The sequence below is a fragment of the Lonchura striata genome, chromosome 5, assembly GCF_046129695.1.
Source record: "Lonchura striata isolate bLonStr1 chromosome 5, bLonStr1.mat, whole genome shotgun sequence".
In the NCBI taxonomy this organism is placed as follows: Eukaryota; Metazoa; Chordata; class Aves; order Passeriformes; family Estrildidae; genus Lonchura; species Lonchura striata.
In genome coordinates this window covers 25089272-25101760 of record NC_134607.1, presented here as the reverse complement: position 1 = coordinate 25101760, position 12489 = coordinate 25089272, and the positions used below count along the sequence as shown (strand labels likewise).

At 41.0% G+C, this 12489-nt stretch overlaps 1 protein-coding gene across 4 annotated transcripts in view; it reads right to left on the bottom strand.

Moving 5' to 3' along the window:
* KIF21A (kinesin family member 21A) overlaps positions 1–9814 on the bottom strand; it is an 87187-nt gene extending 77373 nt beyond the window's left edge. For all 4 annotated transcript variants that reach the window (XM_077783415.1, XM_077783417.1, XM_077783418.1 and 1 more), the window contains exon 1: positions 9447–9814. In XM_077783415.1, coding sequence (XP_077639541.1) covers positions 9447–9490 — 44 coding nt within the window. In that variant the 5' untranslated portion in view covers positions 9491–9814. The remainder of the gene's footprint in view (positions 1–9446) is intronic.
* Positions 9815–12489: the final 2675 nt, after the last annotated feature.

The window sequence follows — 12489 nt, the reverse complement described above, 5'->3', positions numbered from 1 at the left end:
AGCTGGAAACCAACAGCAGCATGGGCCAGCCCCGCTCTTGGGGCTGCAAGTACAGAACAAAGCACTTTCATTTGAAACTCTCAGCTGTACAATGTTTCTTGGAGGTCCTTTCCAACCTTGACAAGCCTATGATTTCTCTTCAGGGCCTAACAGGGCTACACTTGTTGACATTTAGAGAACAATGAAAAGTCCATCTGTTCCTACAAGCTTTCCAAACAACAACAATGAAATATATCTACAGTGACATTTTAAAATGCAGAGACAGTGGATTGACCAGCCAATGTAGATCACCTTGAAGACTGTGTAAGGAAGACAGAGAGCAAACAAACAAAAAATACATGCACAGAACAAAAAAAAAATTGAAACAATTATTCAAACAAACAAATATTTAAAAATCCCACAGACACACCCCCAACAGCAAATTCAATTCAACCAAAACGCTTTTGGGAATACAAAAAAGAAAAAATAACATTTAATTCTACTAATGTTCAACTGTCAAATAGTTTACTCACAAATACCAATCAAGTCCTATCTGTCATCTCATTTTTAGAGCTTACTAAACACCAATCCACTTTTGCTAACTCAGAGTTCTGCTTGTAAAGATCAGGATGGCAATTTTATTGTTCCTGAGTAATGGGCTGACTGATCAGATTAGACAGAAGCATAAGCTGCACTCTAAGTAATATAGATTGAACAGGTGGCCTTCCCTCTGATCTACAGCCTCTTCAGACACTTACAAGTAGAATCCTTCTCATTTTGATCATCTCTAGAAAATATGCACTCAGATACTCAGTCATCCTTAACCTAACAAAAAAGTATTTTTCTGGTCTTTAATGCATTTCAAATAGCTTGCTTATAAACACACTAGTCTTTCCCAAATATACCAGTAATTCACATGCATGATATAATTTTAACTAGAAACAGAAATACAGATACTTAGATGGTATCAACATCTATAGTCTGCAAAGTAATATGTATGGATAATAATTCTAAGGAAAAATGCAAAGGCTTTACATTACAGAGACAGAAAATTATTTCACATGTACTTAAAATTAAAGATTAGACTTCAAAAAGAATGCATTTGAGACTAGGGAGTGAAATAAACCTCACCTGGGCAACTTGTGCAGAGTGACAACTAAAGCAATGTATGGTTTGCTTAGCAGGTAAAAAAAGTAGTCAGCTACTTCCTCCAGATCAAAGTGTCTGGTACAGACATATATTTTTTTTACTCTTCACAGAAATGAGCAAAGCAGAGAGGGAGAAGCAAAGCCATATATAGAATTTTTAACTCTAAGACTTTTCACAGAAGGTAATGACTAACTCAGGTGTTTTAGCTGAGTTGGTTTTCTCATGATATTACATCATGTATTATTTATACCATAAGTGTTTACTTTGAAGCTACATCTTTGGCCTGAGGATCTTATGACATAATTCTAAGATGACAATAAACAAAATGCCAGGGGAGCATGGGGAAAGAAAAGCAGGAAAAGAATATTAAAAAAAGACCAACATTACTACCTACACTCATACCCCTCTTATATTCTCATACAGGTAGAGATGGGCATACAGGGATGGTGTCCTATGACAGAATCAAGCACAAAATAAGACAGAGGCACTGCTGCAGCTGGTAAATCAATACTACCGAGAGAGTGATTAGCAGCTCTAGGACCTTGGGATAATGAGCTACTCAGAATGACACAAAAGATCTCTGGACTCATCTCCCAATTAGTCCCATGCTTAAAGAAAAACTGTCCAACAAAATTAATGCTAAGGACTACTGACTTTGAAAAACAAAGTTAATTAGGTATTTTGAATAAAATATATACACACACAACTTAAGTCAAGTCTACCTTTCTATCACTTTATTCCAAGAAATCTGACACACAACACGGTACCAAATACTTAAAGGAACCCAGATATGCCACTTTCTAAATTTTATGCAATATTAGATGTTTTACTCTACATGAGAAATTTCCTAGCAGACCTGCTAGTAACCCCAAAATTATACAAGACTGTATTTCATCATTTGCAATGTATTTCTACAGGATAAACTCTTCTTTTATACTTAAGCCTATTATCAATGATTTGCATAACTTCTTAAATTACATGGCTAACAACTGCTGTATTTAATAGAGTTTCTTGACTGACATTAGTACTTCACAGCTATGCAGCTTTCCAGCTTAATATATCACCTTAAATTTGTTTTAGCAGTATTAAGCAAAGAATAATTAACATAATTAGAAATGGAAGGAAAAACCAGCTCATTGAAAAAATACACAGATTAAAGATAATAACCAAGAGGTTGAAGAATTGACTCAAGATGTGGAATACCTTTCTTCAAGGCCCAGATGAGATTAGACCCAGTAAACAGAGAAACCTCTTTGATCAAACTCTTCCATTATCAAAAGAGAACACAGCATCAGAAGCATCAGACTTTGAGATGTCTCACAAAAGGAAAACATTTTCTGTCTAGTCCTATTATCGATAACATTCCATGTGTTCAGCTCTGGTAGTTGAACTATGCATGCTACAGTCACCTTGAAAATACTGCTTTACTCATGCATTTACAGGATCAGTTATACTGAACATCAAGGGAAAGGAAAAAAGTATCCTTCAAAGCTACAATATCCAAGAGAGGAAGCATTTCAAGGAATCTGGGGTATTTGAGAGCTAGTATGGAAAGATTATCATTAAATCTAAAGTGTCCTGCAAAGAGACAGTTATTTGCCAACCAACTGAACTATGCAGAGTTCCTACAGCAGCATAAATGCAAGAGCCAACAGTGAGACACTAAATTACTTAGACAACAAATTCTTTAGTCCATTATTAAATTCAACAATGGAAGTGCACTGCTCAATTTGAATGCATGAAAATTGCTGTGCATAGTGGAACAATCATAACCTTTTACTAAGGTTGTGTTGCTTTGAGCTTTCTGAGTTGAAGCTCCAGAGCGAACAGGCTCAAGAGATAAGTCATGCATTTTTGCTCGGTAACTTAAATATGTAAAGATGCTTAAAGGGTGCACTGTCCCAACCAGCATTTGACAGCTGATTTAAAGAAAAAAAAAAAGTTTCTTTAACAGAAAAAAATTTTCCAGCAGTGGCCAACTCTACCAAATCTGCTGAGGATACTACTAGAATAAAGGAACAGATGGTACTCACTCCTCACTCTTAATTTCCATCCAGATTCTATTCAGGAAATATTTTATGCTAATCAATCATAAGCTCTGAATCAGCAGGTTTTCACATTTTAGAATACATTTTGAATGCTTTGTTTCTCTATGCATCAAACCCACTGTGATGCCAGCCCTGTATTTTCAATATTCTCCATTTGTATCTTGTTGCTATACTGAACACATCAAACAAGATTATTTTTTATAAATAAGGCAGCATTTCTCCCCTTACACTGGAGCAGATATATTTCACTAGGGAAAAGTGGAAATTAACACAGAACTTTAAAAAAAAGAAAACCACCAAGGAAGAACAGGAAGAAATGAGCGAAGATTTAAAACTATTCAAGAGAAGAGAAAGAGAGCATAATAAAAAGGCACAGCTCATGCAGTTACACTTGCTAGACTTGTTCAGATCTGGTTTGATTTCTAATTAAACTTTCTTGTTCATCAGTTCAAATGACACTTCTTCAAAGTGTTTTACATGGAAATAATATTAGCATAAAAAAAATTCTCTAGTCACCACAGATATTTAGTATTCTGCTATATTTTCCTTAAAATAAAAAAAGCACCCAAAAGTTGCTTGATTTCACCAGCAGTAGTCAGGCAACCAAACATGAAAGCAAGAATTCCAACAGTCATCTCTGAGTGGGCAGCAAGAGCAATCTATAAAAGGCTTAAAACAAATCAAGGGAAAGCAGAGGGGGGAGCAGAACTCTCTTGATCCCATGCACAAGGGTCATTCAACTACTACAGAAGAATTTACAGATGTCACACAGTAAACCTGAAAATGTGAAGCCCCGAGTTCAGTAATAAGAACGTCTAGGCAAACAGATCATAAGCAGTAAAGAAAAGACCATTAAATGGAAATTAGTGACTAACTTGATGGTTTTTCAAAGCAAACTCCCCAGTCTTCTACAAACTTCGGGAAGTGACAAGTTAAAAATATAATTCATCCAAAGCATGAGCAGACTGCTGAAGTACACCAACCACTACTTTTTCTTCTTCTTAAATTCAAGATACCCATCTTCTGGCAAGGAATACATCACATGAAGGGAAAGATCCAAGTAGGATTTCTTTCCCCTCCATCCAAGAATGAGTTTGTGTTTACAACACAAGTGGTGAAAAGGGAGGTTTATATCCTAGAAAGCAAGATCACAGATTTCAGCCTGCCCCAAGCAATATCAGTAATGGATGATCAAGTCAGTTATTATGAAACCAGAATTAATTCAGCAGCAGATGGTGCAGTGTCTTTTCTTCAGCTAAAATGCAAAACATACCAATGGGGTAAAGTTTCAGAGGAGGACAAGGGGATGTTTGTGTAAGTCAGAGAGCAAAGAAAAACATCAAAACTAACAAAGAGATATGCAACAGGAACTTTCCAAAACAAGATATCTTTTGTAGCTTTCCATTAACAGACTCCATGAAGAAGCAATATTTCCCAACACCTTGCTATTTAATGCTGCTGATAATTTCTCTTTTATTACGTGGGGCATTATTGTGTACTTACAGACTGCTGAACTTCATTAACATAGTCACATATTTCCCCAAAGAAAATTTTACAGCTGATTACAGATGGGAAATAACTATTGTCTATTAAAATAAAAAGTTTGGTCCATTCTAAGGAACCAATGGATAGTACTGTAGTCTATTGCTGTTGCTTATCTAGTTACAGAATGATTTATGAGAATGCTTAGCACTGTACAGGAAGTATGAAATTAGTATCTCCAGAGCATATAATATATACCACAGCATACATGTCCATTCATCTAGCATCTGAGGATCCCTTCATGGTGGGAAGCTTAAGCACATCTGTAACTGTTTGCACAATAGCAGCCCAAGAAAGAAAATCAATCTCAGCTGCCATCAAAGTACTTCAAAACACACTTGTCTAAAAAGGACAGGTTCCTTTCACTCAGTTCCTTCTTTCCTAGTGTATCTAACAGTAGCTTGATCTAGCACAAAGGAAAACAGCCTTACTATAAAAGTTTAAAAAGAAAATGCTTAAAGAGAAGAACACAAAAATGTGAAAAGAAAATTTGAAAAGGTAGAGAGAGGCATGACAACAAAGAGCAGATTCCATATGGGGAGAAAAAAAAACCCACACAGAAACTTGTGAAGTAGGAAAAAAACCCCTGTGAAGTCAACACCGTATCCTAACACCATGCCACACTAAGCTTTAGTTGCAAAAATCTCTAATCTCCACTAAACTGAATTAGTAGCTAATGTGTTTTTCCAGCATACTTCATCTCCCTTTTGGAAAACCAGGAACAGAAGCTGTGTGGTTTTAATTCATCAGCTGCACTTATTACTTTGACTGTTACTAAAAACCTTTACCTGTAGATCCATTGCATTTTGCACACAGCTTCCGTACTTGGCAAACATCAACATTTCACTTTTCTGAAGCAGTGTCGCAACATATTGCAGACACCCAGGGTGGGTACAAAAAGGAAATCTTTTAGACATCTCAAGGCACAACTGGGTGACCAGATCCCAGAGCCTCTCTACACACATGAGGAGGAATGTAGCAACACTCCTGTTCTTCACTTGAGGGATGAAGCAAAACAGATGTCAATCACAGCAGATGAAGCAGCAGCAGTGAGGCACTTTTACCAAAGCAGGGAAGAAGGCAGATACACAAAGGCATACCTAGGATGATGAGAAGTGAAAACTTTAACTACTCTGTTCTTTATACATATTAAATATGCCTGATTATAAAACACCATCCCCCGAAGCTTCTTTGTGTTCAGCCTATTAATACAGTTTCAACTGGGCTCCATCTTTCATGAGAATATGCCCAATGCCAAAGTTCTTCACCTTCACCAACTGGTAATGCATATTCTTTTATTGTCCACTCCACCTGAGGTGTCACCCAAGCATGTTGCAGTGACCATCTTCTCTTGACTATTGGTCAGCTTGTACAGCAGTTCATTTTTTCATGCTGCACTTATTCCTTCTTCTGTTTTAACACAGCATCTCTAACAAATCGACACTGAAGCTTATCATCTATACATCCAGAGCCTCCTCTGATCCCAGTGGATCAAGGCTGTCTTTCACCTTTGAAGGACTAGAAGACAGACATTTCCTTCAATGCTCTGCATTGTTATTTGGATTCTGTTAGGGAGAAGATACAACAGATACCCTTTCAGGCTTTATCAGGTACAGTCCTCTATACAAGACCTCAGGTTAGACCTATGCAAATGTTATTGTTCTCCAGAAGTTATTTTGTTTAACATGTATCCAAAAATGCAAAGGACTCAAATTCAACTTTGATTTCTTAGATCATCACTGCTAGAACAGGGCCCCAAGCCACATGGAGCAACAACAGGCACTAATTGTTGGAGCCATTTCAATTCCTGCAACCCAGCTCAAGTCTGGTTGGTAAAAGGGTAAAAGTAACAGCACACTTCTTGAGTGACACCATCCAGCCCCTTCCATGGATCATACAACAGCTCTGAAGTGCAGTAACAGACATAGACCACTGGCTGTTGATGGTCTAAATCTTAGGTGAGAACTTCATCTACCCAACATGCCAGAAGCCTACACACTGTATTTTACTGGTGGACACCACTAAAGTGGCAAGAGACAAGAGTTAGAAACTATAATCTACATCCTTTTGTGAACTTGAAACAGTTGCCTATGATATTAACATTTCATAGCCTTCTGGTCAAAAGTTCGCCTTCATATGCTGAAAAAACACTTCAAAAAGCAAGAAAAAATTTAGAATTACAAAAATTATAGTTTTTCACATTTAAATGAAAGTTCTCTAATCAGATGACTGTTTTCTATTTTGGGGGCTCTCTGACTTTATCTGAAAACAGAAACTACACGCAGTCACACAGAGAGCAAAGCTCTTTGCCGAAGTTGCACACCATCATCCACAAAGTCCACAATTCTTTCAGTGATGGGTGACTAGGGAAAAATATTTTCTTAATTGGGGAATTTAACATTAGTTACTGGATTATCTGCCAAACTATTTTCAGCTTTCATGCTTCACTAAACCGGAGCCCATCACTCACAAACCCATGATTACACTGAAGAAAATGGGGAGCAATTAGCATATGAGATGATAGCTTAAAGCTGGTGCTAATTGGAAAGAATGAAGTATTTTTCATTCCTGTTGGATACAATTAGGTAAGACAAACAGGTTCTGGAAAAATAATTTGCTAAACAATTTCAGTGATGTCTATTCTGTAACCTATATTTAAAGTCTAAGCAAATTCACGCTTTTGCAGTATATCTTGCAACCACGGGGACTGCAAACTAAAAGCTGGCCCAGCTGTAGAGAGAGCCTTGTTCAGAGACATACATATAAAACACAACAACCAATTCATCACAACTGTGGAGATCATCACTGAATTATGCTCAAGTTGACAAAAATAGTTGAAGAGCAAAACCAACAAGGAAACAGAACATAATACTCATAATGCACAGTACAGCATGGCACCAGTATACACTGAGATGCAAAATCAGTTGAATTATAGGACTGCACAAAGTACACAATCAGAAATAAAAGAAAACCATCTACAAAGAGCTACTGGTGCAAAAACAATTATTGTACATGCTTTTGTTCGTGAATGCTAAACAGAAAGGGGGAAATCTTGTACATGAATAGTTAATTTGCTAAAAGGAAGAAAGCAGACAGGAAGAAAAATGTAATCCTTCATTATTAGTGAACTGCATTCAGGCACAAAATGTTAGTTAGACAATTATAATTCAGAAACATACCTTATAACATTAGGGTTTTGTTGTCAAAAACTACAGCTGGGTGACTTGAATTTACTTCTATAAATTCTTTACCATATATTATTCCTAATCTATTTACCACACACCTACAATTATAAATGCATCTCCACCAGTAGGTTTTTTCATTAATTCCAAGTTGCAACAAACCTCTGCATTTGTAAATGGACTGCTACATCACTATTTCTTTTGGCTCAGAACATATTTAATATTCTCTTCAATGAGAGCAGTCTGTAAACCTGTAACACACCCAGTTTTTAGGATCACAGCTATCTCATATTTTCCTTTTTAAAAACACAGCCTTATTATGCTTTAGAATAGTACCTCCCTAAACATTATGTGAAAAATGCTTCAACAGATAGCACTCACAAAAGCATCCCTCCCAACAAAACATGCTGCTGCAATCAGACTTTAATGAACAACTGCAGCACACACACCACATTATCAGGCAGAGGTGGTGCTTATCTGTTTACTGAAAATGTTATTGCACCCCTCCTACACCATGTATCAACAATAGCACGAAGTAACATCGCTTATTTCTGCATCCTTCAGAGAAAACAAAACAAACTTAAGAAATCACCCTCTTTGTTTTCCTGTACAACCCTTGAATTCTCTAATGCAAGATTGTCCAAGGACCCACTGAGACAAACCCATCTTCCCATAAGGTCTGATTTCTTGTGCTGTAATACTCCAAGTGTGCCAGCATAAAGAAACTTCTTAAAGTAAAGCAATAAATCAACAGGCAGGATCACAATTAGACTCCAAATATTGACGTACCTATACATAACCAGACATAGATATATACACACATACATGTATTTCTCCTCATGCTTCAATCATGTAAAGACATCTTGAAGACTGAAGCATCCACGGGCTAAATGGGAAGCTCTTCAAACCATAAAACAGTATTTTCACATAGAAAACCGAGAAGAGCCAAGAGCTCACTGATGAATAGCAGATTTTTATCTCTGATTAAAGAGCAATTTGAATTAACTGATGTTATAAAATTATTTAAGCGCCCCTCCCATCATGACTTCTACATACACCTAATTCCTATGTACTGTGAGCAGCCTTATGGGAGCCCATCCCTCTGGTATGCGAGGTTAGACACAGCCTCCGCGGGATAAAAGCCTTTATCCTTCTAAAAATATCAGCGTGCCGGGATCCACTCTCCTAAAGCTCCGCGATGCAAACGGCATCGCCACAGTCCAGGGGCTGCCCTGCTTCCATGAGTAAGCACTAGCAGCACCAGGCTATAATTAGTTTGAGTATTTTTAGGGTCACTGCTCAAAATTAGAGAGAAATGACTGAGTAAGACCTCAGAACAGTGGAGGGGGGGGGGGGGGGGGGGTGTGGTTCTCCTCTCCTTTGCCTATTTCCTACTGCTGCGAGGAAAAAGAGGCTCCGCAGGGGCCATGGGGCGGCGACCCCGTCTCTGCAGGGAAGATGCGCCTGGCTGCCGTCCCGGCCGGGTGGGCGCCGGCAACACGCCGCGGCCCCGCCGCCCGCACCGGCCGCAGCAGCCGCCGCTTACCTGACCGCGACCCGCACCGAGCTCTCGTCCGGGCCGGCCGACATGGTGCCGCGGGCGAGGGGCGGCCGCAGCCTCGCCGGGAGCTCCGCCGGGCCGCGGAGGAGGTGGGGGCACTGCTGCGGCTCCCCCTCACCTCCTCCTCCTGCTCCGCCAGCTCCTCTCTCCAGCCATTTTAGGTGACTGAATGAATAGGTAGGAGCCGCGGCAGTGCAGGGCGGTTCTCGCTGCTGCTGCTCCTCCTCCTCCCGCCCGCCCCACTCCGGCCCGGCCCTTCCAGCGCCTGGGCAGGGAGCGCTGTCAGTCAGGCACCGGCGGGCCGAGCCACGGCCCCGGTCACCGGCCCCCCGCCCCGCCGGGCCCGGCTCCCCGCCCGCGGCAGCCGCAGTGCGTCACGGCCCCGCCCCGGGCAGCCGCCAGCGCGGGGAGACGGCGGCGTGCGGGCACACGGCGGCGTGCGGGCACAGACACAGACACCGCCTCCTCTACCCGTACCCCCTTCCCCCTTCACACGCACACCCCTACCCCCGCCCCTGACGCGCCGTCTCTCCGCGCACACCTGTTCCTCATGCGCACACCCGCTCGCTGCCTGCCCCCGCGCACACACGGCTCTCCTCACGCCTGCTCGCCCACGAAGGCTCAGCTCGCTCGCCCTGCCCGCGCACCGTGCGCCGGCAGCTGTGGGCGCCTTCGAGGTGCCTGGCCACCCGTGCCTTTTCCCCTGGCTCGCACGGGCACACGCGTGGCGCTGACCGCCCGCACGCAGGGCTGCACACGCACAGCTCGTCCCCACGCACCTCTCCGCTCACGCTATCAACACGCGCGGCTCTCGCACACGCAACTCACGAGAGCTCTGCACGCAGCTTCCAAGGCCTCCCTCCCGGGAAAGAGGGGCTCATCCCGCTGGGTCGTTTGCTCTTGCACATATTTCCCTTTCCCAGGCAGGAATGAGATGTCCTCATTCCTCTTCTGGCCCTGTGTGGGCCTCACGACCCTCGTGCCCGCGGGAGCACACAGTTCTCCCACCTTCCTGGGGTACTGGCAGGTTTGTTTGCCGAAGCTGCTCCAGCCAGGCATCTCTGTTCTCACTTCACTAATGAAATGCCTGGCTTTGAGCTGGAAACTGAGTGGGCGGATGACACTAATTTTTGATGCAAATAGTATCCCTGCCAGGAAAGAAACCTGATTATTTTGCCCAAAACAATTCACATTCCTAAGGAAGATTTTCCATCAGAATAGGCCCGGGTTTGAATTTTTAATGATATGCTAAAAACCTTGCAGTTCTGGTTGTTTTGCTTCTGATAGTGAAGGTTGATCACGCCCAGGCCCCAGCCTCTGTCAAAGATGTGCATGTGAGGTCTCCCAGCTGGATGGGGCCACTAGCCATAGCCCTGAATCTTTCAAAAGTCTATTTCTCAGCAGAAATACACTGTGTTATTGTTGCTCTGCATGTTTCTCATAGTTATTTTCTCTTACTTTTCTATTTTTCTTTACTTACTCAGAATTTAGATTGTTTCTAGAAAATGGCCCACCTGGAAGTTGCTATACAAAATTACAATCTCCTTTCTTCTCAATTACACAGCACCAGCATTCAAATCCCCAACAGCATTTGAAAATAGGGGGAACTCAAGCTACATACCATATTACTGAGGTAAACTGAGATAATATTTATCCAAAAGGCAGAAAAATGGAGACACAGATAGTTCAGTACGAAATCATTGAGGGAATCCAGTATGGACAGAACAAAGATTAGATTTCCCTGGGCTTCTCAGCTCATTATTCTGTATTTGATGCCATAGGCCAGATGCCTTGTTTCTCCTTTTGCCATGGTATTTTATGGGATTGGCAAGATAGCAGATAAAGAAAAAAGCTCCTACAGGGGAATTGTGTTGGCCTTCATACCAAACAGCCTCAAAATGAAAGTGATGGGAGTTTCATAATTCAGGGCATTTCCATCTAGAGGGGACTGAACACTTGTGACTGTGTCATGCATCTGTGGGTATTGTACTGAGCTCTTTAAAAATACCTGCAGCTCACCCACAGCGAGTGGAATCCTGCAGCGTCATTAGGTTCTGACAATTTATGTGCACCAGATTTACAAATCCAAATCTTATCCAAAAGTATCCAATGCTTTTTCATCTGGCACAGTTACAAGGTTAATGTAATAAGCAAGCCAAATTTGTACCTGGGCATAGCATTTATTTCACACAGCATCTTTGCTGTCCAGCAAAGCTCATCCACATCATATTGCCCATGCCTGTAAAATCCTGCTAAGTCATTGTCTCCAGTTTGCCATGTGAGCTGTGCTGAAAACTGAGCAGGGAGTAGCAGCTGCAGGATGCTCAGACTCAGAATCATACTCTAGACGTTTCCAGGGCCATTTCTTTTCTGGCTGTTGTGTGGCTATTAGACATTTGCTTCACCTTGACTTCATCCAACCCTCTCTCTTCCATACTGAAAAAGGAGTTAACAGATCAAAAAGTCTGGCAGAAGTTGTCCTGATCTTAATGTCATGTATATAAACGGGTTGGTATCCACAGATTTCAGACCTTAATGACAAAGAATTTTTTTAATCCACATTGGTATTAAAAAGTTTCTGTGCTATGGTAAAATTATTCTATTCTAAGTTATGGTTATTTCAATCCTACAGTATTACCCACATATTTTCTATCTTGGATATTTTACTCCAATTCTAGGCTCTTCTGAAACTGATCTAGCAAGTGACATTTAGCTTACCATGTTTCATGCAAATTGCCTGATTTGTGTCCATTCAGAAGTAAAGCAGGAAAAAGACATAGGTCCTGGTTCTCTGTAGTATTTTTCTCTGTGCTCCCCATTTCCAGAAAACATACAACCCTTCTGTCAAAATGAGCTTTTATTTTATTTTTTTCCTAACTTGTCCAATGTAAACAAGCAGAGTGCTATATTGTTAACATGGCTGCACCAGGAAACTTAAATCAAATCTGCTTTTCATTTCTTATAATGTGAATGACCTATGCCCTCCAGCATCCTATTAATCTCCTTGAAGGATTAACTTGAATAATTA